At 41.2% G+C, this 26,906-nt stretch overlaps 1 protein-coding gene across 1 annotated transcript; it reads left to right on the top strand.

Moving 5' to 3' along the window:
- Positions 1–24,655: 24,655 nt before the first annotated feature.
- Positions 24,656–26,906, top strand: LOC122226299 (tetratricopeptide repeat protein 30B). The gene has a single exon (XM_042949234.1). It carries the CDS (start codon positions 24,821–24,823, stop codon positions 26,816–26,818), a length of 1,998 nt encoding a protein of 665 aa, XP_042805168.1. The 5' UTR covers positions 24,656–24,820; the 3' UTR covers positions 26,819–26,906.

Genomic DNA, 26,906 nt, shown 5'->3' with positions numbered 1-26,906 from the left:
TTCTGTTATTTAAGCCACCCAGTCTGTGAGATTTTGTCATGGCAGCCAGAGCTAAGGGGCAAATTGTGAAAGAATCCATGTAAACCTTGACATCTCTTTGAAGTCTTTTTTTTTTTTTAGAATAAGTTTTGGTATTCTTGCATTCTGTCTCATAATAGTCGTATTTGTTTATATATATATATATATATATATATATATATATATATACACACACACACATACATATACATATATATACACATTATATATTTTATATATAATATACATATATATATAGTTTTAAGACATATGCAGTGAATCAGGCCATAGTGATCTGCTGACTTCTAGTATCCCCAGCCCACCACACCCCATTCCACCAGCAGTTTCAAAGCCCACATCAGCTGTTCTCCTCAAAGCTTTTGCACACTTTGTTTTCTGCTAGAACATGCTCGCCCCACTCTCTTTTGCCCAACTGGTGAACTCTTTAAAGCAAAACTTAGTTGTTGCTTCTGCTTTTAAAATGCTCCTGGCATCACACCTCAACGTGGACATCTTCCTTTGTGCGCTCACTATGCCTTCTGCAGATATACAGCCCTTTATTACTCCCACGCATGTTTATGTTTGACCCTACATAATTGTAAGGTCCTTGACGGCAGGGAGGAGGTCTGATTTATTGGCATGTCCCCAGGGCCTAGAAGATGGAGAAGCACAAAGTACATGCTTGGTAAATGTGGAAGAATGAATGAGTGAATGAATGAATGAATGAACTCACAAATGAGTTTATAAAGCAGCAGTTATTTCTGTGGGATATTCTTAGGGATAGTGACAAAATGTGAAATGTCTCACAAAGATGAAACGTGAAGTCTCTGTGGCTAAAGGTGACAGCAGCAACTGAGCTGCTTCACAGAAGTGGGGGGATGGCTCAGAGGGTCTCCTGAGATTTCTGGAACTTGCATTGGTGAGCCTGCTCCCTAAACCCTCGTTGCCTCTCCCACTAAACCCCCTTTCTGAGCTCTCTCTAACGTAGAAGAGCCCCTTAGTTTCTCATGCTTGAATTATCATTTATTTAATTAGGACAGTGGCCTAAAAGCAAGCCCCTCTTTAATCACTCTGCATAGCAATGCCAGGGGTATTCACTCCACCCACAATGCTACCCCAATCCTCCACATATGTGGAGAACTGGGTCGGAGGAATTTAAGCTTTTCTGGTTTCCAGCCTCAATTTATTTCTCCGTAATAGTCAACAAAGTGAACTGGTTCTAGGTATTCCCAGGAGTGAATTCAAGGGATGAAATTCCCGGCCCTCAGGGACTTTCTATCCTTGTAGCCTTATCTACCCCACCTCCCTTCACCTTCCTTCCTCACCTGCTCCCCATTACCTGAACATACCTCTTCATTCCCATTTCCTTGCCTTTGCATAGGAGTGTATCTTTTCCACTACTAGAATGTACTACCTGAAGGCCAAAATGGGTTTCTGTCTCCTACTGGGTCTTGCTCAGTGCTCTGCACAGGGAACTCAAGGAATACTGACCAAAGCAAGGAAGTTAGTTGGCAGGGAACAGCTTTGTGGGGCTCTCCCTGACCTTGTTGGCTTCATTTCCCACTTCCCAAGATCCCCACTTCTTTCTGTGCCTCTGTCTGGGTCCTGTAGGCTGAGGCACTTGTGCTGATCTGTCAGTTTAGGATGATGCCCTGCACCAGGGTGATGGGGGAAGGACCCAAGTCTTGAAGGTGTCAGAAGGCAGCCATTTTCTTTGAAGTTTGATAGAACTGGCTAGGTCTTTCTTTCTTTCTTGATTTCTCCAGAATAGAGAAACTACATATATATATATATATGTAGTTTCTCTATTTATATATATTATACATATATATATACATATATATACATACATACACGTATATATATGTATACTATATATATTTATATAGTATACATATATATACGTATATTTATATATATTATACATATATATACGTATGTATATGTATATGTATATATTATAAATATATAATATATAAACTACATATATATGTATATGTATATATATAGTTTATCATATACATATGTATGTATATTTAGTGTACATAGTATATACAGTTTCTACACACACACAACATACACATACTCTGAAACATATTCTAGCTAGTGGGGATTCTTTTTATTTTTGTGAGTGACAAGGATGTTAGAGCAGAGAGGAAAAATAAAGCAGCAAGAGGACCTCCAAAGAGCTGGGTGTCCTCTCAGGAAATGCATTACATATACATGTGTGCACATGTATGCACACACAGAGGCACACAGGCCAGGGAGCCCACAGTATGCACTGCCACTAGAGTGGAGTCACAACATAGGTCTCATGAACATCATGTCCAGATGGCTTCCCTGGCAGAGCAGAGTCAGACAAAACCTGCTCAGAACACACAGACTGTGCAGGTTGTGTCTCTCCTTCACAGCAGAAGTCACGACCAGCACCATTTTTCACTATCTGTAGCCATTCATACCGCAATCTGCCAGAGGGGAAGAAAGGGAAGCAGTTCACTGACATCATTATCACTTGCTCAGCAATGTGGACTCCTCCTCTAAACTGGCTTTCTTGTCTGCCAAACATGGCAGCCAAGATAGCTCCTGCACTGAGACCAAACCAAAGAAGAGAGGAATTTAAGAAAAAAAGTTAAAATGCTCCTAGACAGCAAAGCCCACAGTGCTCTGGGGCCACATCCAATTAACTTAGAGCCTCTGATGTCAACAGCTTCCAAGGCTGGCATGGTGCATTCACAAACACATTCCAGGAGAGTCAACATGATCTGGTGTTGACACAGGCCCATAACTGTCAGAGGCAGTAATTTTCAATTTATGGATGCCATAAAGCTTTGGCAATATGATTGCTACAATGTGTGGTGTGTTTTTGACAATAAGCAGGAGGTGGGGAGTTGGGAGTACTGGCTCCACATTTGGCCAAGGACATGGGCACATGAGGGCAAATGTGTAGTGACTTCTGCTATTGCAAAGGAACTGCAATAGTAGTTCCAACAATGAATTTAACAATGTTATGTGGTTCTCTACTAGCAAACTCTAGACTTCTGCATCAGACCAAAGGTCATTACTTATTCAAGAAACATTGATCACCACCTAGCATGTGCCAGGCAAGTAGTGAAGAATCAGCACAATGGAAGCACAAGAAATGGAGAAGTTAGTGTACATGTGCTTAAAAATAGAGAGGAGAGAACTTAGATTCATATTCACACACTCATTTTTAGGCTATTCCAAGCAGGAAAGGCTTTTATCTTTAACAAAAAAAGAAAAAGAATAAAGGTTACCACTACCTATCAGAATGGCTAAAATCCAAAATACTGACAACACCAAGGAAATGGAGCAGCAGGAATTCTCATACACTTTTGGTGGGGATGCAAAATGGTACAACCACTCTGGAAGGCGGTTTCTTATAAAACTATACATTCCAGTATTTGGAATATATATTCCAGTATTCTTGGTATTTACCCAGAGAAGTTGAAAACAAAAACCTGAACACAGATGTTTTTAAGGCAGCTTTATTAATAATTGCCAAAACTTAGAAGCAACCAAGATGTCCTTCAGTAGGTGAATGGATAAATAAACTGTGGTACATCCAGGCAAGAGAAATATTATTCAGCAGTAAAAAGAAATGAGCTATCAAGCCATTAAAAAGACATGGAAGAAACTTAAATTCATATTACTAACTGAAAGAAGCCAATCTGAAAAGGCTACATGTTATATGATTCCAACTATATGACATTCTGTAAAAGGTAAAATTATGGGGACAGTAAAAAGATCAGTGGCTGTCAAGGGCTTAGGGGAAGGGAGGGATGAATATGTGTAACAAGAGATTTTTAGGGCAGTGAAATTATTCTGTACAATATCATAATGGTGGATACATGTCTTCATACATTTGTCAAAAGCCATAGAAGGTACAACACCAAGAGTGAATTCTAATGTAAACTACGAGCTTTGATTGATAACGATATGCCAATGTTGGTTCACTGACTGTAACAAATGTACCATTCTGCTGAGAGATGTTTGTGGTGGGGGAGGCTGGTGGTCGGCAGGGAAGGGAGTAAATGAGAACTCTCTATACTTTCTATTCAATTTTGCTCAATTTTTGTGAACCTAAAACTCTAAAGAATAAAGCCACAAACAAATGAATAAATAAGAGAAAATGGCATTCCAACCTGTGAACACTTGAAGAAAGGAGTGGATCTGATAGGTAAGTTTCTCAGCTAAGGCCCTGATCAGATTTCTTAGGTTCTTTTTGACATGGAAATATTGTGCATTTTTAAAAGTTTATTTATTTATTCTGAAAGAGAAAGAGAGCAAGTGAGAATGAACAGAGGCAGGGATAAAGAGAGAGGGAGACAGAGAATCTCAAACAGGCTCTGTGCTGTCAGCACAGAGCCTGATTTGGGCCTCAAACCCACAAACCATGAGGTCATGACCCAAGCTGAAATCACAAGCTGAACGCTTAACCAACTGAGCCACCCAGGTGCCCCAGAAATATTTTACATTTTTATGCTATTATTTATTCTGTATGTGAGTATATAGCCATATTTAGAACTGGGACAGTGGCTCCAATGAACTTGTATCCAGCCCTAGGAGTTGGGCCATTACTTCCAACCCAGGAGCCAGAGGAAGTCTACACAGGGGAGCTGGTGCAGACAAGAGCTCCCAGTGTTCCACTGCCATGAAGAATTATGTCTAAGAGTGAGAATGCTTGTGGCACCTGGGTAGCTCAGTCGGTTAAGCATTGGACTCTTGATTTCAGTTCAGGTCATGATCTCACAGTCCTGAGATTGAGCCCTGTGTCGGGCTCTGTGCTGAGTGTGGAGCCTGCTTGGGATTCTCTTTCTCCTTCTCTCTCTCCCCTTCATCTCCCCTGCTTACGCTCACACTCATGCTCCGTCTCAAAATAAATAAATAAACATTTTTTAAAATCTTTAAAAAAGAGAGTAAGTGATGCTTGACCAGGCACAGGAACAGTAACATGGCTGTGATATATTAAGTGAAAAAAAAGTATTTTGCAAAAGAGCATAAATGGGATGGTCCCAATTCTATTCAATCTTAGACAAAAGACATACCAGCTGTTAACAGTAGTTGTCTCAGGATGACAAGCTAATGTGTGATTTTTATGTTCTGCTTTATGTATCTCTATATTCTAAATTTTCTATAATAGAGATGTACTATTTTTAAATAAAAAACATAAGAGAGAATGATCTTCCATCAACAGAGTTGCCATCGAAGGTCTGGGTTTATCAAGATGAAAAATGACCAGCTGGTAAACCTCCCTAACATCTGACCCAGAGTGAGCTTCTGAAGAAGGGTTGGGGGACATCTGGGTTAAAATTAAAACTGTGCACATGAGAACATAAAACCATGTGCTGTTTTTAAGTTGTTTTTAAGTCAATCACTTGGGCCATAGCACTAAGGATCTGCTCAGTTCTTGTCCACTCCCAGGAGAAAAGAATCAAAAGAGCACAAGTACTTGCACATGGCAGGTTTTCCCATCAAGGCTCAACCTCTTCATGCATGGAAAGAAAAGGCTCTTTCCAAACCTGTAAAGGGCAAGCATGGTAGTGTCTGCAGCCCTAAAACAGATATAAATAAGACAACTGGAGTCATGGGCCTGAGGGTTCAAATCTTAATAGGTTGAGAGTAGGGAGGTGGGGAAAGGAGACAGAAATTAAATAAACCTGAACCACAGCCAGAAATCAAACCCAACACCTTCTACTTGATGTGATGGCTCTTCCAGGAGCCTGTTAACACCTCATAACTTAACTGACACCCACAAAAGAGACCCTTCCACAGCGGGAACATATGACAATCCACACACCCAGAAGTGATCGCAGTCTCCAGAGCAGAACAGATAATTCTTCCCAGAAAGGCTCAGCAGTGAAGAAGTAAAAGAATATAGGGACATTTTTTTAATGTCCCTCAACATTCCTGGGTGTGATTTGTCCATTCAAATCCTGGGAATGCACATTTTTGTATTTCAGTGAAGAGCTCCTCTTTGATATGTGAGACAGTGGGTTTCTAAATCCCACCTGGGAGGCTAGATGAGAACTTGAGGATGGGCTGTGTGTTCCTACCAAGAGCTGCTGGGCCACTGAGGTGCTGTCACCTTGGGTACCTTTAACATAATAAGAAACATCCTGAATCAAGGTCACAGCGGAGGTCAGGGACTCAGCTGAAGGTCAGATCTGCAAAGTCAAGCAGGTGTCATTCCTAACATCCTGGGCCTTAAAAAAAAAATTAGAGTTGAAAAATTCTCGGAAGTATTATGAATTGATAGATACCTCATTAGGGATTAGAGAAGTAGGGTTAGGATTAAGTATGTGTTATAAAACATTAAGTGGCCTTTCTAGATTTTTATGATGTATGAATAACATTGATATTCACATCTCCATTATCCTTCACAACAAAGCTATATGGTAAGTAATACTGTCATTACCATTTTATATGAAGAAACTAAGCCTCAGAGAAAATGCCTTGCCCTAGATGGTAAGCTAGTAAATGACAGATCTAGATTTGAACCCAGATCTGCTCTCTCAGCACTGTCCACTCTGCCTACCCTACAGCAGCTAGCAGAGGACTACAAAAGAACTTCCAAGCAGGACTTGGAATAGGAGCCTGGACAATCTAAGAGCCCTTCCAGAACAGGGATCATGCCCTATTTACTTTTGTCTCAGGGGTTGGTATATGGAACACTGTCATCACATATGGTGAATGACGGAGGAAGAGCAGTCAGGAAGATTTGAGGCACCCAGAGGGACTCAGGGCCAGTTCAGAGACTGATGGATTTGGGCAATTTGGTGTCTCATGATGGGCTCCATCAGAAGGGAAAGCAATGAAACTTCTTAGAGCACCTCTAAGAGTAGACATGGTATAGTGACTGCAGCTCTGGGCATCTGTGAACCTCTCTCCCTGACCTCTGCAGACTTTCAGAAACAATTTTTGGGCCACTTCTAAGGTCCAATCTTTCAGCTACTGAAGACTGAAGCAGGCGACATTTAAATTATTTTGTGTTTAAAGATAAGATCATACCTGTTTTTGAACTTATCAATCTAGAGTAGGTATTTCTGTAAATCAATAGGTATATAGATCTTCATCACCATGGTTAACAGTTGTATTGTTCTCCACAATGTACAAGAAAGAACACAATACCTTATTTAACTGACACTCCATTGATGGTCATTTATGTTACTTCCATTTTTTGCTACTATAACCATGCTGCCGTGAACATCCTTGCAAAGATAGTTTCTGAACTTAATAAAGAGGATTGGATGGTCAAAAGAGAAAAGGTGACTTTCAGCCTGGGGAGGAAGATTATGTTCCAGGCTTCCTGGCACATATGGAATTTGAGCTGGACTTGGTGGTCAGATAAAACTTATGAGGTGAGGATGGGGAAAAAGGCAATCCAAGTAGACGACTGACCTAGGGCAAAGGCAGAGAGCTGGAAAAGCATGGATTGTGCGTGGGGAAAGAGAACATTGTACAATGAGCTTAGAGCACAGAAGAGATGAAACGGAGGGGCTGGAAATAAGATTCCCAGGTAGGTTTGGACAAGACTGAGGAAGGCTTTGACTGAAAGAGAAAGGGATCTACTATTGTAGATCAACAAGATGGTTTCATGTTAACCCATTCATGTTAGATATCATCTTTCCGGGCCTTAGTGCTAAATGGGTAACTCAAAGTCAATTCTCCTGTTAATGGTCATAAAGGAAAAAGAATTCCTTTGATACCAGATTGGAAGATTGGAAAAGAAACTTCACAGAATCAGAAGTTCTGTGAGATATGCATGGAATCACTTAACATGCAGTAAGTGTTCAACTGAAGGTTAATTATTAGTATGCATAACCACAAGAAGAGGTCATTTTGAAATTCTGGGATTATGCAGTTAGAAACTTAGCTTTTTTCATGTTGACTTTGTTCTCCCTGCATTTGTGTTTTTAGTTTCCAATAAAGTTGCAGGGGGAGAAGGCAAGCTTGCTTCAAGGAGAGAAAAGGAGAAACCCCACACATTCAAGAGGCTACTGGAACTAGTTTTCAGATTGCTTTATGTCTTTAGTATTCAAATCCCCACTATCTGATCATCAAATTCATTGCAGTGTAAACGGGTCTATGATTTTTTTCTGTGTTTGGAGTTTATATTAGAAATTAAGATTTACTGCATCTGCAGACCATTTTTAGCCTTTTTATGAAAAAAGTGGAGGCAATAGAGACCCACTTGTCCAATGTGTCATTTTAAACACGGTGGGCAAAGCGGAGGGTGGCAGCTTTATTTATCACCACATGCTCACTGGAGTGCTGGTAAATGGAATTGCTTGCTCTGCCAAGCACACAGGGAATAAGCACAGCAGTGAGGCTGGGTTTTTACAGCAGCTCTGTGATCTTGAATTATGAAAGGATTAGACAAGGTTTGAGAGAAGGGAGGCTCTGTTGTTTTTCTTCCCTCTTTTGTGAAGATTTGAGGGTGAGGAAAAGCCTAGAATAAAGATAATAAAAAAAGCCCACCAGATGATGCTCATTGGAAAATGGGTTGGGAGATTTCAGATTTATTCCCTCTGGTGATTTGCCAAGTCAGAAATCATGATGCAAATAATGACTTCTCTCTCTGGAGTGAGGAATTCATTAGTGTTAGACCTAAAGTCCTGCTGGGGCCCTGAAGCACTTGCTTTCACAGCCAACCTTACAGGCCACACAGTATTCCATTCCATGAATTTGAGAGTTGAAGCCCGTGTCTGTTTAATGACATTACTGATAAGTGAACTGTGTTTTTTGGAGATGCTAATCTTTCCTCTTTGCTGCCAAACTGTGTCAAATCCAACTGACCTGGAAGCCAATAGCATTTGGATGTTTTCTTCATGAAAGATGTTATAGATGCCACTAGTACCATTTCTAGGCCAATCCTTTTCTTCTCTCTGCCTGCTTAACCTTTAGAGCATGCTCCCAGGTTCCTCTCTGATCTTCCCATCATCCTTGGGTGCCAACGCAAGGCATGTGCCTGACAGAAGCCATCTTCCCAGAAACCTTATTCAAAGGCTTCAGTGTAATGGGAGGCTCTCTCCTTGCAGATCCAACCTTAGCTTATCTCTCAATCTTCATTGGCAGCCACCAAACTCCTTGAACAAGTCATGCTCTACCTTATTTCTGGGCCTTTGCAAAGACTGGTCACTTGGGAAGAAATACCCATATGTTAAGGTCAGCAAGGGCTGTCATAACCAAATACCATAGACTGGGCAGCTTAAACAGACATTTATATCTCACAGTTCTGGAGGCTGGAAGTTCATGATCAGGGTGCCAGCATGGTCAAGTTCTGATAAGGACTCTTTTCTTGGCTTGCAGACAGCTGCCTTCTCACTGTGTCCTTACAAGGTGTAGAGAAATCGCTTTCTCCTCCTTTTATGAGGAAACTAATCCCACCCGGAGGGCCCTCCCCTCATTACCTCATCCAACTCTGCCTCCCAAAGGCTCTATCTCCAAATACCTTCACGTTGGGTCTTAGGGCTTCAACTTATGAGTGTTGCAGGGACACAAACATTCAGTTCCTAACACCATTCCACTATCAAATAGGCTTTGCTTCAGGACTTCACTTAAATGCTACCTCTGCTGGGAGTATTTCCCAAAATGCCCAAGGCTATGTTCTCGTACATCATCCTGTGTTTATCATGGTACTTCTCACACTGTAATGCAACTGTTGGTATACCTATAGGTCTTCTCCTGCCAGGCTAAACTCCTTGAGGGCAGAAACTGAGTATTATTCACTGATGGATCCCTACTACTCAACATAATAACATGCATACAGTAAGCATTTTAACACCTGTTGCCTGACTGCATTAGTTAGGATCATACTAGTTGTTTCAAACAACAATAAAATGTAGGACAAAGAAGTGTATTCCTCGTACATATAACAGTCCAGTGCAGTTGTTTGGCAAGAAGCATTCCATGGGGTGATTCAGGAACTCAGGCTCCTTCCACCTGTGGCTCCACCAACCCCTAACTAAGGCTTTAGAGTGCTATTCTAGTCAGCAGATGGGAAAGAAAGGATGGAAACAACATACCTCTTGCCTAATCACTTCTGCCTGGAAGTGACATGCTTCTCTTCCAATCACATCCCATTGGTAACAAGTGGATATGGATATCCAGCCATATACAAGAGGGGAGAGGGCAAGGGGAGCAGGCTGATAAATATGGTCTCTGATGGGCAGCTGCTTCCAAACAATCACTCCTTATTACGGAATGAATGAATAAATGAACAAACAAATGAATGACATCAAAGACACAGTACAATGGAAAGAACACATGAATGTTGAGACCAAGAGACAATATATTAAATCATCCAACAACCTGATTTTATAGGAGAAGAAAGAGATCCAGAGGAAATGACTGGCCCCAAACTGTTTAGTGGAAGACCTGGGGTTTGAATTCAGGTAACCTTGGTTCTTGCCCTAGTTTATTGAATGGAAAAGCCACCCTCCCTCCCCCCGCCCCACCTCTCTGAACTTCAGCTTTGTCATCTGTAAAATAGTATTGTGCTAAATGCTTCCTAAGATCCAGTCCAGAAAAGGGGCCACAACCAAGATCTTGAAGGTTTGTTCTGAGAATGGTACAGTTCAGGTCCCTGGGATCACACTTGACAGCCAAGAAATAAAAATGTGATCTGTTGATTGGTTGTTTGACTGAATATCCTCTGTTGATCAGAAATAATCCTTCAATGAAATGAACTACATTGTGAAGGTATTTAGAACAGGGTGACAGAGCACTATCCTCATACCTTTATTCATCCATAATTAGCCTGGATTTGCACCTGAGGTCAGTTGAGCATGGCCTGAAGGTCTGTGCCACTCCTCAGGCAGACCTTAGACCATCACACAGTGAGAATGAGAGTGAGACTGTTTCTTAGTTATTTGAGATGAGAATTTGACATCTGATGGTATTCTAATTCTTAACAGCAATCGTGTTCTTTCTTTGTAAACATTTCTAACCATGCATTTCATGCTATTCAGATGTGCTCTAAATCTCAAATTTTAAAACAACTGGGTAGAAAAGAAAAAGAGGACTGAAAAGCATGCTAACTTCATTAGGAGCCTATTTTAGGAAATAAAAATAATAAACTTGAATGACAGTATTCAAAATGAAGTTCAAATGGGGATAAATAAACTCAACTAATCATTTCTGAGAAGTTACTGTGAAACTTCAAATGTTTCTTAGCCCCAAGACTTCCTTTTAGCTATAATGACTTCCTAGACTCTCATTTAGCTAAATAACTTAGGCTTAAATTCTCAAAGTGCAAATCAGTAAGAAAGTGTCCTAGAACTCTTACAAGTTTTTATTTTCGTTTAGACCATTACATTGCCTCCGGGGAAAATAAAAGGCATCCCCAAAGTTCTGAAACTTTGTATTCCCATGCATATGACTCAATAAACATGATCACAGCCTCCTTTATACCTCCCAAACTCCAGGTCCTCTCACTGTGAAATCCTGTTCTGACTTATATGCCTTACCTCCTGTCTTATTACCCTCCATATATCCCTTGGGAAGAATATCCCCTTCCTGAGGTTGGCAAAAGGGTAGCATAGAAATGATGCTGCTTTGAGGGTTACCGGCAAAGCACTTCCTAGGCTCAACTTCACGAGGGAGGCCTCCCCACCCTCCCCCAGCCCCACCACTGCCATTTCACACAATGTACCTTCCACCCCAAATCTGGAGCACTGATCTATAAAGAAGAAAGGGAAAAGAAAGCTGTCTAAAGAGTCTTAATTCTTCTTCATGGAATAAAGCAACATGTTACTGTGGCTTTTGACCTCCAGGGGTTGGATTAGATGATTTTCCACATGGTTTATTGTGAAGGGTTTTATTGCACATTCACCTCACAGATCCCCCCAACAATTTAATTGCCATAAAAATAGCTAACATATGTGGCAGGTTTTAAAAATGTCCGCCCGCCAAATGGATTTGCTTTCCATGCGGCCACCCAGCGCTGGCAGCTTTTCCTCCACACACCTCACTAAGGTTCTAAGCAACAGGGTTAGAGTCACCCTGAGAAGCTGTAATGAATGTGGCTCTCAAAAGAGAGGAGACAGACTCCCTGCTCCTATGACCCTCAGAGACATGTCTTGGTTGTCATTTGTCTTTTTCTATGCTGGGGGGAGTTTTGTTTGCTTGTGTTTCTTCTTTGGGAGGTGACTTTTTAAAGAACATTCTGGGGGGGCGCCTGGGTGGCGCAGTCGGTTAAGCATCCGACTTCAGCCAGGTCGCGATCTCGCGGTCCGTGAGTTCGAGCCCCGCGTCGGGCTCTGGGCTGATGGCTCAGAGCCTGGAGCCTGCTTCTGATTCTGTGCCTCCCTCTCTCTCTGACCCTCCCCCGTTCATGCTCTGTCTCTCTCTGTCCCAAAAATAAATAAAAAACGTTGAAAAAAAAAATTTAAAAAAAAAAAAAAAAAAAAAAGAACATTCTGGGAAGGTGCATAGGGGGATGGGCTAAATAGGTGATGGGTATTAAGGAGGGCACTTGTTGGGATGAGCACTGGGTATTGTATGTAAGTGATGAATCACTGGGTTCTACTCTGGAAACCAATACTATACTGTATGTTAACTAACTTAAATTTAAATAAATAAATTGAAAAAAAAAAGAATATTCTCTGTGGAACATCAAAAGTTTGTATAGTCCTTGATTCCATGAACATAGAATAATCTAAAAGGGCCCATGGTCACTGTCTTAGTGGGCTAGTCCATCATATTCTCCCAAGTGTTTTCATTTGTATGCCAGCAACATTACTAACCTATCTGTTAAAAACATAGAGAAAGAAATCTATCATAATCTACTAAAAGTAATGCAATCATGTTCTTAGTAGGAAGTCACATCCCATTAGCTAGTAACAACAATACTAAAAAAAAAAAAAAAAACATGGATGCAGGGTGGCTGGGTGGCTCAGTCAGTTGAGCATCCGACTCTTGATTTCAGCTCAGGTCATGATCTCAAGGTTCCTGAGATCCATGCTGCCAGCACAAAGCCTGCTTGAGATTGTCTCTCTCCTTCTCCCTCTGCCTCTCCACCGCTCATGCGCATGTGTGCATGTGCTTGAGTGTGCTCTCTCTCAAAATAAATAAATAAACTTAAAAAAAAAACCCATGGATGCACTTTTCTTTACATAACAGATGCTACTTCTTAGAGTAAGGCTGCCTTCTGAGAATTCCTTCTAGTTAATTAATGTTCCTCTACAGACCCAATAACCAGGTATGATTTCTCCCTTGACCTGTCTTGTCACTTGCCATAGTGTCTCCTAGTTATTACTGGGCAATCCAAAAGGCATCTTCATAGAAGTCCTAGAACAAGCCTGTTAACAGCAGTCCCCCATCCTTCTTCAGTCATGGTACCCCCTTCAGCTGCCTATGACCCAGGCTGAAGAGGACACTGCCCATCAGAGGAATGCCATTGTATGTCCCTGGGTGCCAGCAAGATTTCTTAAGCTCCAGGTATGAGAAGAAAGTTGGGGAGATCAAGCAAGCCCTCCTCCTGTCCTGTCCCCTCAGACCCTCACCTTATCACCTGTTTCAGGCCCAGTGAAGTCTCTCTTGGGCAACTCCATCAGCTTCTGATCTCAAAATTAATCCAAAGGACCACAGAGGATCTTTCCTTTCTTCATCCTCCTGGCCCAACAGACATTTTTTTAAATCCCCTCCTCTTTCCCCTTTAGTAACAGCATCAGAGAGAGGAATATTGTTTTAGAAGCTAGTAGCAGAATTCATCTGGTGGAGACTTATTTTTTGTATACCAAAACATCTGGATAAGCCACTTTGGCTATAGCAGATGGGCTACAGAAGATGGTCCATAGGAGATGAGCTGAATGAGACAAGAAGGTTTATAAAGTGAGAAGAAGTTTTGAGTTTCTAGGAGCAGTGCTGGAAGAAGATGGGGCCTGAGAAAGGGGAGAAACTAGGAGAAATGAGAAGAGGTGATGTGAAGAGATGACCCAGGAAGAGAGCAGGGAGTCTGTGACTCAAGAGAAGCCAAAGTGAGTGAGAAACCCCCAGTGCAGAATATGACAGATGGACTTTTTAGAATAGGAATAGCTAATCTTTTCAATATAAAGTTGTTTATTCTGTCATGGACACCAGTCTTATATTAAAAGGAGCTGAATTAAATCCATTCAATGAAACAAGCAGTAGGTTTAAAAATAATGAAGATCATTACTAATTAATGAAGACCATTTTAATTAGCTCAATATATCAAAACATGTCATATACATAGGCACCCAAATAAGCTGAAATTCTTTTTTATACACAGCTATATATTGTACCTGGGGTAAGAAATAGGGTTTAACTGCTTCTCTTTAACACAATCATTCTCACATACATCGCCTTAGCCAATGTTACTCCTACTCAGTGCCTAGTGGAAATGGTACGGGGGAGAGGGGAAAGAAAATGAGTGTCTTCCATATTTGTGTAGCTATTAGATCTAAAGAGAGGATATGCAATGAAAAGCAATAATTCAAAAAGTCAGTGGAAGTGAAAAGTCTGAGTATGAAACATTGGGGGTGGGTTAGTCAGTTGAAATCCAGAATGCCCAGTTAAATTTGAACTTCAAATAAACAGGTGACTTTTCAATATATATCCCAAATATACTTTTCCTTATACTAGATGTCTTGCAGTTTTATTTGCAAAAGCTGGCAAACCTAGAGTAGGGGGATGCTGAATATGTTAGCAGGAAAAACCATTTTAAATGGCACAGAAGAGTATGATTTGGGTACAGTGAACATCTGGGTTAAATAATATTGTATAGTTTCAAAGGTACTGTATTTAGAATCAGGTTCAAAGCCCTTTCACTATGAAACACATAATCTGAATATATCCTTGCAACATCAACACCAGCTATGAGACGATCAAGGAGGTCCTAACATGACTGTCTTACTGATATGTCTAAAAAAGAGCTATTTTATCTTTCAAGGGAATTGCTACTTAGACCCTTAAGCTTAAAGAAAAACTAATTCCTAGAGAGGCAAGTCAATAGCCTCTCCTTTGACTTCCTACCTTTAGGATCAACAGAATGAAATGCAGCCTGGGGACCCTATCTACCAAAGACTGCAATTCTCAACTAGCTTAGTCACCAAATAACCAAGTTGGAGGCCCTCTCCCCACTCTCCTACTACCTAGCCTTATCAGGCAACAATCATCACACTATTAAAATGTACAAATTTTGTTTTAAAAAAGATCTAAGCCATCCACAGAGGCAAAGTGAAACAATAGGAAATATTTTCCAATTAAAAAAAGGTTATTACAAAGGTGCTTAATAAAATACAAGGTAAATGCACTTAAAGTCATAGCTTAAAGTGAAATGTGGGGAACCTATTTCATTTTTATTAAAGCTGGATTTATTGCTTTGGTTTATTGGTTTATGTTCCCAGAATTTAATTTAGTCTCTAGATGATTTGCCCAAAGGTAAAGCAGATGGGTCAGCTGGGCGTTAGACTATACTAGCCAAGGGGTTGTGATATAGGTACTACCTCTGGCCCGCGCCAGCCACTCCCAAACAAAACGCATTCCAAAAAATCTTTCCAACTCACTCCCAACTTCATCAGGATGAGCTTTTTATAAACATACCTGTGCTTTTTACCTTTGCATTGGAACCCTACCTTTCTCTCTCTCATATTTGCAAACTTAAATCCTACCCATCCTTGAAGGCTCCTTGATGGCATCACTCCACTTCCCTAGCCTGTCAGCTTTCAGTGGGGGCTGCACTACTCTAAGAGGGCATTTTGAATATCTGTGGGGATGTTTTTCTGGTGTTGTCATGGCCTAGCATTTATATGTATATTAAACTACATACTGTTTTATAGAAATTTCCTTTTATGTCTTCTTCATATTACAGCAGGAACATTATGTTGGTAGTGTTGATTTAAAAATTAGACATATAAGAAAAAAGTAAAGGACCAAGAGTAGCCATGACACTTCACTTCTGAAAATGGAAAGTACAGAAGGGGTATTTGCCCAGCCATATTTGGATTTATGATGGAACTGTAGACAATGATGCATCAGTCCAAAACTTGATAAACTAACAATGGAATAGAATAGAGAGCCCCAAAATGGGCCTGTATACATATGGAACTTTGTATACTACAGAGAAGGCAGGTCAAATTGAGGTAAACGGAGAGAGTGTTCAATAAATGGAGTGGAGACAAAAAGGTTTCCATTTGGAAAAAAATCCGAGTCTCTACCTCACATAATATACAAAAATCAATTCCAGATGCATTAAAATTTTAAATAAAGAAACAAAACTTTAAAACATATATATGAATAGGGGCAGTTATGTGTCTGACTTTTGCTCAGGTCATGATCTCACAGTTCATGGTTTGAGCCCCGCATTAGTCTCTGCGCTGACAGTGTGGAACCTGCTTTGGATTCTCTCTCCCTCACTCTCTGACCCTATCGTACTTGTGCTTTTTCTCTCTCTTTCAAAATAAATAAACTTAAAAAAAATACACGTGAATATAATGTAGCCATGAAATAAAGAAGTTTTAAAAAGAAGTCATAAAAAGCATTGACTATAAAAGATTAATAAATCTGACTACATTAAACTTAAGTACTATATCTTTTTTAATTTTTTTTTTTTTTTGATGTTTAGTTTTGAGAGAGAGAGACAGAGTGTGAGCAGGGGAGGAGAAGAGAGAGAAAGACACACACACAGAATGCAGAGCAGGCTCCAGGCTCTGAGCTGTTAGCACAGTGCCTGATGGGGGGCTCGAACTCACTGACTGTGAGATTATGATTTAAACTGAAGTCAGATGCTTAACCGACTGAGTCACCTAGTCACCCCTAAGTACTTTATCTTAAAGAAAGTGAAAGTTACAAACTGGGAGAAGAGGCTTGCAACTCATATAACTGATAAAGGATTACTATCATAGGTATACAAAGAACTCCTAAAAATCATAAGAAAAACACTAATAAGCTAATTTAAAAAATGAGCAAAATGTAAGACTGGGCTTTCCACAAGAGAAACTATAAATGGCCAATAAATATGAATTCTGACAATATGAAGTATTAGAAATAATGTGGATTTCTAGAATCTCTTATATGCTGTTGTGGGAATATAAATAAGACCAACTATTATAGAAAACAGTTGGGCTTATATACTAACATTAAATATCCAAATACTCTAACAACACAACAATTCCACTTCTAGACATATATACAGAAGAAGTCTTGGACACGTACACCAAGGAGTATGCATCAAAATGTCACAGCAGCACTTTTCAAAACAGCAAATATCGAGAAACAACCCAAATGCCCATCAATAGGACAGTAAATGAGTAAGTCATGGAATGTTCACACAATGGCATACGACAATGTAGTTGAAACCAGTGAACCACAGTGACACGTGCAACAATATGGATGAATCTTAGAATTATAACATTACAAAAGAGATACATGTGAATCTTTTTCATAAAGCTAAAATAAAAATGTGTTCAAGAAACTCATATAGATTCAATGAAACTGTATAAAAATGGAAGCAAGACAACACCAAACATGGGATTCAGGTTTTGGTTAATCAGGATGAGAGACAGGAGGATGGTTCGGAAAACCTCTCCAGAGTCAGATGTAGATTATGGTAAAGGTCCTACCTTTTATTTTGGGTGGTGGCATCACTGGTGGTTTTTACTTTATTAAAAATAGCTAAATAAGCAGAAGACTAGAAGAGGACCATGCATGGACCAATAATGGAGATTGTGTGGGTGATCAAGGATTATGACTGATCAGTTCATGAACCTAAGGGTTTTTTTTCCTTAAAAGAAGAAAAAACACGGGGCGCTTGGGTGGCTCAGTCGAGCGTCCGACTCTTGATTCCAGCTCGGAACATGATCTCATAGTTCCTGAGATTGAGCCCCACATTGGGCTCTGTGCTGACAGCATGGAGATTCCTTGGGATTCTCTCTCTCCTTCTCTCTCTACACGCCCCCCCTTGACCCTCCCACGCATGTGCTTTCTCTCTCTCTCTCTCAAGATAAATAAACATTAAAAAAATAAAAAGAAAAAAGGGAAGGAAAGAAGGAAGAGAAATTATGTGCATAGGATGCTATATATCATATATAAATTTCATTTCAAAACAATAAAGGGGGCCTTGGAAAATATTTGCTATAAAAGGAGAAGCAAAGTACCTAATACAGTTATAAACCGCTGCCCTAGCCAAATGCTGGTTTGTTTTTACTATAAACTTTGAACCTCTATGCCATGTTTTACCACTCATGAGGCACTGCACATATTGTCTGGGTTGCAAATTTTTAATGTACTTATAGTATCTCCCCTAGACTGTAAGTTTCTTGAAGGTTCTGGATTCTCCACAATGCACAGCGCCTTGGGTAAAGTAAACACTCACTAATTTGATGAATGAACAAATTGTACTATTAAATTTGATGCTTTAATTTCTTAGAGAAGCAGGTTTAGTGAAGAACAACAGATAATAGCTCCTCCACTTTCTGGAGTTTATCAGGCACTCTTAGGAATACAGCGTCTGAAATGTCAGGAGAATGTCCACTCCTGGATGCAAACGTTCAACTTAATAGTTTTGACCTATAGTTATTTAAGCTTAAGATACTCTAATAAGAATCCCAAGGGATCTCAATATCTCCATTTATGTAACAAAAACTGTTGAAATGTATTAAGTACCTACTATGAGCCAGATGCTTTGTATTATCTTGAACAAAGAAATTATTTTGGTCCCTGTATTGCCAATAAGGGAACTGCAACTTAGCTTAAGAATCTTTTCCATGGCTATACTGTTGACCATGGAAGGACAGGTATTTGACTTCAGATGGTTTTATGCTGAACTAAAGTAGCCTCTTTCAACTGTGTTATGCCACCTGGGGACCTATTTATGTCTTCATTCAGTTTTTTATTTCTTTGTTGCTGTTTTTGTTGCTGTTGTTGTTTTTAAGGGTACTTTACAGATAAAAGGCAAGGTCTGCAGGGTTCCATTTGCTGAGGCTAGAGAAGAATAAAATCATTTCTATAGTCACAGAAAAGGCAAAGAACCCCTCTATGCACAGAAGTCCAGAGGTAAGAAAAGCATTTGATGTGCTTATAAAACAAAATAATGTTATTAAATTATTCAGTAGGAGAAGGTGATTAAATCAATTGAAGTTCTACATCATTCTCAACTTCTACTACCACATATAGCAACCATCCCTTCAAAACCATTTGGAGTCTCAGTCCCAAGACATTCCCCTACATTCAGGCAGCAAGAATCATTAAAATGAATGACAACACTTACACACCTGAGACAGAAACTCTGACTGAGGAAGCAAAGCCAGTGGGAATTCTGTTTTGCACAAGGAGATCCCCAGAGTAAAACCCTTAATAAAGAAGGGAGATAAAGTGCCTTGAAATCTTTGTAAGGGCCCTAGGAAGAGATGAGGGGAAGTCATTTAGGAGACTTGTTGCAGATCTGGAAGAGAGATGGTGGTGGCAGAAAGCAGGGCAACAGTAATGGAATTTGGAGAGAAATATACAGAGTTAATATACTTCAAAGGCAGACTGTCAGATGTGTACTTATTGGATATGGGGAGTTTGGGAGCAGGAGGCTTGAAGGAGAGGCTGCGTTTCTGAGTTGGGTCTCCTAGTCCACCAGCACAGGCCCTAGGAGTACATTCCACAACTTTCTGCAGAGAAAGACTTAAAAAAGAGTACTGTACTTTTGAGACAATTGGATGGCTGGTTGTCAAAACCATCATGGATGGCTCCTGGTGGAAAAACAGTTTGGAGGCTTTGCAAGTCAGAAAATGTGTTCTGAGGCTGATAACAACTTTAAGAATATCATCCTTTGAGGGGCACCTGGGTGGCTCAGTTGGTTAAGCGTCCAATTTCAGCTCAGGTCATAATCTCGCGGTTTGTGGGTTCGAGCCCCGTGCCGGGCTCTAGCTCAGAGCCTGGAGACTGTCTTTGGATTCTGTGTCTCCCTCTCTCTCTCTGTCCCTCCCATGCTTCATCTCTCTCTCTCTCTCTCTCAAAAATAAATAAAACATTAAAAAAAATTGAAAAAAAAAAGAATATCCTCCTCTGACCATTGACTTCACAGACCTTTCCCATTCAGTTTAAATGCTCAAATGAAGTGATGTGGGCACCAGTCCCAGCAGTGCATTCCACATCACACTCCAGCTGTGGGGAATACATTTTTCAATGGCAGTACCACAACTGTGTCTACTCCACTAATTCCTTTTTATAAACCGTGTTATTGCGTTCTGCCTAATAAATTAGTTTGGATAATAACACCATAAACCTCAAAATAGAAACTATTCGATGAAAAGCAAGATATATGAAGAAGAAAACATATTAATTACTATATAAAATATTAATAGAGCTGGAGCTACCAGAGAAAAAAGATTAAGTCTCATTGAGGTTAAATTTCTCACCATCTGAGCATGTATGTTCCCCAGTGTGGATTCAGCATACAATCTTTTCCAAATGTCTTAAAAGATTGAACAGATGCCCCTAAAGGTCAGTGAACTACATTGCAAATTTGGCAGTAATTTATTCTTTTCTTCCCTATTTACAGATAAGAGGTGAGAGGTGGTAGAAAGAGGGTCAGTTCTATCATCATCAATAGACACAGAGGGACGAAAAAAATCAAGCTGGACTCTAGAGGAAGCAAGGAATCTGAGCCTCTCAATCTGGCCATCCTGCAGAAAATGGCCTGGAATGGACGGGAAACAGAAATAATAACTTGGCAAATGGTTTTGCAGACGGTTTTCCTTTATTAAGGAAAATGTTTAATCAGAGCTAAGGTTGAAACACTTATAAATAAAGTGTTTACTAAGAGGAAGTGGCTATTTTTACAGGATAAATAAGAAACAATCATTTCCAATTAGCTTTACAAGAGAATGCCAATAGAGATGGGATCTGATCACCTCTTGTTTTGGCAGGGAGAAACATAAGCATATGAAGAACCAAACATCATGCTTTTAGCTCCTACACATTTTGCCTGAATGGAATTCTTCTATATGGTGAACATGCTGCCCTTTATGTAGCAAAATCCACCCTGAGTCAAACCCTAAATCCTTTCAATAAGGCACTAAATCATTTCATTGTAACCACCAAATGCTTTCTTATTGCTAGGAATGGTACGATACACTTACTTTTTGATACATGCTCCAATTTTTCAAGATTTTGTTGGAAACAAAACGGTCCTTTATGACATTTTATAATATTCCACCCCATTTATTGCTTTCCAGAATTTCTTTCATTAATTAAAGGGCCTTCTTTCACTGCTGCCCCTCCCCCCAAACTAATCTATTCCCCAACTGCCCATCATAGACTAAATAAAAGTCAGTCTATCACAGCAGCAGTGATGGTCATGCCAATTTCACAGTGTGATTTGTGCATTCATTTCATTTTGAAAATGACCCTGCCCTCCATCTGTCTAAGCCGAATGTCCTGCTTTTTTCAAGCCAGGCCTCAGGAACAGCAGCACATGAAATAAGGGGGAAAACATAGGATGGCATCCCTCTTGCCCCCACTAGCTGCCACACTCACAGATAGATACTGACACAAAGAGGGGACCCCAACTGATGCCTGAAGGGATCAGAGAAATTTGGGGAAGACAGTTCTTCAGTTTTTCATACATTTCCAAGAAACCATTTGAAGGTGAATGCTTTCATGATACAACTCTGAAACAGACTAAAGAGATAAAAGGCAATTTCCAATTTCCATGTTCTGTCATTTTACCTTGATTTAATAGCAAATTACCAAAGGTAACAGCTTAATACATAAGAATTTAAACTACATTAGGATTTTTAAATATTGAGTCTTGTGGATGTTAATTTTTTTTCCCAAGAGGTGTCAATCAGGCAGTCATAAAAGAGAAGGCACCCTATTTCCTGATTACTCAGGCACACTAGCTAGCATCCCTCAAATCATGTACCTACTTTAGCTGAAGACCAGAAAAGACTGCAGCCAGAGATTGGGTTGGAAGAAGTCTTTGAGTAGGGTTATACTGGTCTTCCTCAGCTGCTTTCTCTGGAAATCTTGAGTGGCCCAGAGTCCCCCTCAATTCCTCTGAAATGGGTGGAGTTTGTCCTTTTGTCAGTACTCATGCAGTAGAAGGCTCCTCATCCGGTCCCATCTAGAAGAACACAAGTTTGACAAACTTCTCAGCAAGGGAGAATAATGTATAAATAAATGAAATCAGTTTCTTGATAGTATAGCATCCAGATGCCTTATTGAAATCTCTTTTTAGCTATAATAGGTGACTAGAAACTATGCTGCCATCCACCAGTCACTTCTTAACATCTACTTACAGATGCATCTCAGGCCAGGAAGTTCACACTTTACTGATCTAACCAAGGTGGCTTGTTTTTTGGGTTTTTTTTTTTTTTAAATGTTTATTTTTTGAGAGAGAGAGTGTAAGTGGAGGGAGGGGCAGAGAGAGAGGGAGACACAGAATCTGAAGCAGGCTCCAGGCTCTGAGCTGTCAGCACAGAGCCTGATGCAGGGCTGGAAATCACAGACCATGACATCATGACTTGAGCCAAAGTCAGACGCTTAACCAACTGAGCCACTCAGGAACCCCAAGGTGGTTGTTCTAATGGGAAAATAACAACCAAAAACCCAACATACTAGTATTCCCTTAAAACTAAGCCCTTAAAGGGGAGCTTGGGTGGCTCAGTTAGTTGGGTGTCCAACTTTGGCTCAGGTCACGATCTCACAGTCCATGAGTATGAGCCTTGCATCAGGCTCTCTGCTGACAGCTCAGAGCACAGAGCCTGCTTCAGATTCTGTGTCTCCTTCTCTCTCTGCCCCTCCTCCTACTCACACTCTGTCCCTCTCTCTCAAAAATAAAATAAAAACATTAACAAAATTGAAAAAAGAAAAACTAAGACCTTAGCTAATAAACATATATTGAATTAATTCAACAGTCACTCTTTCCTAATAACTTAGCTTTTGGATATCATGGTCCAGTTGTTTCTTTTCTCTATCTACTAAGCAGAATACAGGGTGCTTATTAAGCTTAGAAAAAATATATGTAAATAGTCTAATAGAGTGCCCTATAATATGGTTGATATTGGCACCAAAATTTGTTTATAGAGAAGACTTACAGGCTGCAACACTATTGAGGCAATAAGAGATTTGCATTGAATTCTTGAATTATATAGCAAAGACACGCTTTTACCTGGACTATGTTTATCTTGGATTGTACCAAGGCCAATGGAAATCTGAAAGACTGTGGAAGGCTATGAAAGAAAACCCCCTTACCTTAGGCCACCAGCAGAGGCACTGCCTATTATATTCATAAGTTATAGCTAATTTTATTATCTTAAGAACTGCCACTACCTCAACGGGATAAGCCAGTTTTGTCTTCTGCTATCTTGTCTACTTCTCTAATTCTTGACTGATATAATTGTGTTCATCCCCCACAAATTTTACAGTCTCCACATCAATCTAAATTATGGTATGTTTTTTATTAGTAATCCATTATAACTTTATAGAATAACTAAGTCCCTAGTTTTCCACTGTTCTATGAGGGGCACTATTAAATTCAAAAGGATTTATACAAAATAGCTCTGAGGTTGTAACACGGAATCTAGAGCATCTATTCCAAATAAAGACAAAGTAACAAAAGGAAATTCAGAATTTGTGTGTGTGTGTGTGTGTGTGTGTGTGTGTGCAGTAGCAAATTTCCAGAGATCTTCAAACTAAGAATCTGAGGGGCAAAAATTAAAGTGTAGGAAATTTTCTTTTTCTTTTTACTAAAAGAAAATCCAATTTTTATCAGTTCAGTGATATCCCAAACATCATTAAAGCCTGACAAGTACAGGCTGGATGGATCTCTCCCTCTCTCCCCCCCACCCCCCCATCACATATACACAAGCACACACAAACTAAGTAGGTTTGGAGAGTTAGAATACTTTTGGTCGTGCTTTTATTCCCACTCCACCTTGGAAAAGACTAGGTCATGGATTTTTCCATTGTCTCCATCTGGTAGTGAAATTTGGAGTAAGGCAAGGTGTAGGGCCAGGTTTAAACGCTAATATGTGCTTAATAATGTTTGTTGTCGTGTAAAAGGGGGAGTAGCGTATGAGGGAGACACTTGGAACTAAAGGCAATCCTCCCCCAGCACCAGATAAGATCCACAGCACTCTTTCCTTCTGTGAACCTCTGGAAATAACAAAATAAGGACTCCTGGTCGCTGCACTATTTTGTTCTTATTATGTCCTCAATGAGGCCTGAAAACTGAACCTTCTCTAATTGGAGAATGCCAAGTTGACATTCCGCCTTTTCAGTTCCCGTTTCTTTCACTAAAACAACGTGCAACGAAACTACTGATATACACCACACAGTCTATAAAGGCTCAAAAACGCAAGGGACTTCAGCCCTTAAACCTTCCTCTCCGCGCCAGAGACCTAAGTGACAGAACAGGGAGCCAGTAACCCTACTGTCTGTAGAAAGAAAAGGTCCCTGAACTCTCACCTTCTGACGACCGCAGGTCCTTCCGGCAGAGACTACGCCTCCCAGCATGCAGCGCGGCAGCGTCCTGGGCAGCTGCGCGATTGGCCGGTGCATGCCGGGAAGTGGAGTTTCGGTCACTGAATAACCGGAGGAATTTCCTCTTTGCTAACGCCGCTCACACTCTGGAGTCTTCGGGGACGAGTCCATATATGAGACCCTCACATTAGTGATTCCTTTCCAACCCTAGTCTGGTCTTCCCCCAGCAAAGTAACTTTGGGAGCATGCAAACCCAACAAATATAAACCCGGAATAATCTTTGTGCCTTCCGTTTCCGGTGGGCTTGTTGCCATGGTAACCAGCACGCACCACCAGCTTAGCGGTTATGGCCGGGCTGAGCGGCGCACAGATCCCCGATGGGGAGTTCACTGCCGTCGTGTACCGGTTCATCCGGGATTCGCGCTACGCCGAGGCCGTGCAGCTGCTGGGCGGCGAGCTCCAGCGGAGCCCGAGGAGCCGCGCCGGCCTGTCGCTGCTGGGCTACTGCTACTACCGCCTGCAGGAGTTCACGCTGGCGGCCGAGTGCTATGAGCAGCTGGGCCAGCTGCACCCGGAACTGGAGCAGTACCGCCTGTACCAGGCCCAGGCCCTGTACAAGGCCTGCCTTTATCCAGAGGCCACCAGGGTCGCCTTCCTCCTCCTGGACAACCCCGCCTACCACAACCGCGTCCTCCGTCTGCAAGCCGCGATCAAGTACAGCGAGGGCGACCTGCCCGGGGCCAAGAGCCTGGTGGAGCAGCTACTGGGCGGGGAAGGGGGAGAGGACAGTGGGGGCGAGAACGAGCCCGATGGTCAGGTCAACCTGGGGTGTTTGCTCTACAAGGAGGGACAGTATGAGGCCGCGTGTTCCAAGTTCTTTGCGGCCCTCCAGGCTTCGGGCTACCAGCCTGACCTTTCCTACAACCTGGCTTTGGCCTATTACAGTAGCCGGCACTATGCCCCGGCCCTGAAGCACATCGCAGACATTATTGAGCGTGGCATCCGCCAGCACCCGGAGCTAGGTGTGGGCATGACCACTGAGGGCATTGATGTTCGAAGTGTTGGCAACACCTTAGTCCTTCACCAGACTGCCCTGGTGGAAGCCTTCAACCTCAAAGCAGCCATAGAATACCAACTGAGAAACTATGAGGCGGCCCAGGAAGCCCTCACTGACATGCCACCTAGGGCAGAAGAGGAGTTAGACCCTGTGACCCTGCACAACCAGGCGCTAATGAACATGGATGCCAGGCCTACAGAAGGGTTTGAAAAGCTACAGTTTTTGCTCCAACAGAACCCCTTTCCCCCGGAGACCTTTGGCAACCTGCTGCTGCTCTACTGTAAGTATGAGTATTTCGACCTGGCAGCAGATGTCCTGGCCGAGAATGCCCATTTGACTTACAAGTTCCTCACACCCTATCTCTATGACTTCTTGGATGCCTTGATCACCTGCCAGACAGCCCCTGAAGAGGCTTTCATTAAGCTTGATGGGCTAGCAGGGATGCTGACTGAACAGCTCCGGAGACTCACCAAACAAGTACAGGAAGCAAGACACCACAGAGATGACGAAGCTGTCAAAAAGGCAGTGAATGAATATGATGACACTCTGGAGAAGTATATTCCTGTGTTGATGGCCCAGGCCAAAATCTACTGGAACCTTGAGAATTATCCAATGGTGGAAAAGATCTTCCGCAAATCTGTGGAATTCTGTAATGACCATGATGTGTGGAAGTTGAACGTGGCTCATGTCCTGTTCATGCAGGAAAACAAATACAAAGAAGCTATAGGTTTCTATGAACCCATAGTCAAGAAGCATTATGACCACATCCTGAATGTCAGTGCTGTTGTGCTGGCTAACCTGTGTGTTTCATATATTATGACAAGTCAGAATGAAGAAGCTGAGGAGTTGATGAGGAAGATTGAAAAGGAGGAAGAGCAGCTGTCCTATGATGACCCCGATAAGAAAATCTACCACCTCTGCATTGTGAATTTGGTGATAGGCACGCTTTATTGTGCCAAAGGAAATTATGACTTTGGTATTTCTCGGGTGATCAAAAGCCTGGAGCCTTATCATAAGAAACTGGGAACTGATACCTGGTATTATGCCAAAAGATGCTTCCTGTCCTTATTAGAAAACATGTCAAAACACACGATCGTGCTTCGTGACAGTGTTATTCAAGAATGTGTCCAGTTTCTAGAACAATGTGAACTTTATGGCAGGAACATACCTGCCATGATTGAACAACCTCTGGAAGAAGAAAGAATACATACTGGAAAGAATACAGTCACATATGAATCCAGACAGCTAAAAGCTTTGATTTATGAGATTATAGGGTGGAATATATAGAGATGCCTGATAATGTCTTTTATCATAATAGCTTTATATATCTATATTTGGTATTATTTTATCTATATTTAGCCATTGGCAGGGCACC

The sequence above is a fragment of the Panthera leo genome, chromosome C1 (assembly GCF_018350215.1).
Source record: "Panthera leo isolate Ple1 chromosome C1, P.leo_Ple1_pat1.1, whole genome shotgun sequence".
Lineage (NCBI taxonomy): Eukaryota > Metazoa > Chordata > Mammalia > Carnivora > Felidae > Panthera > Panthera leo.
Note: the sequence above shows the minus strand (reverse complement) of the source record. Positions and strands in the feature narration are given on the sequence as shown.

Bases quoted from the DNA above. Each gene is read 5' to 3' on its own strand.
- LOC122226299 (XM_042949234.1), top strand. From the start codon at position 24,821: ATGGCCGGGCTGAGCGGCGCACAGATCCCCGATGGGGAGTTCACTGCC.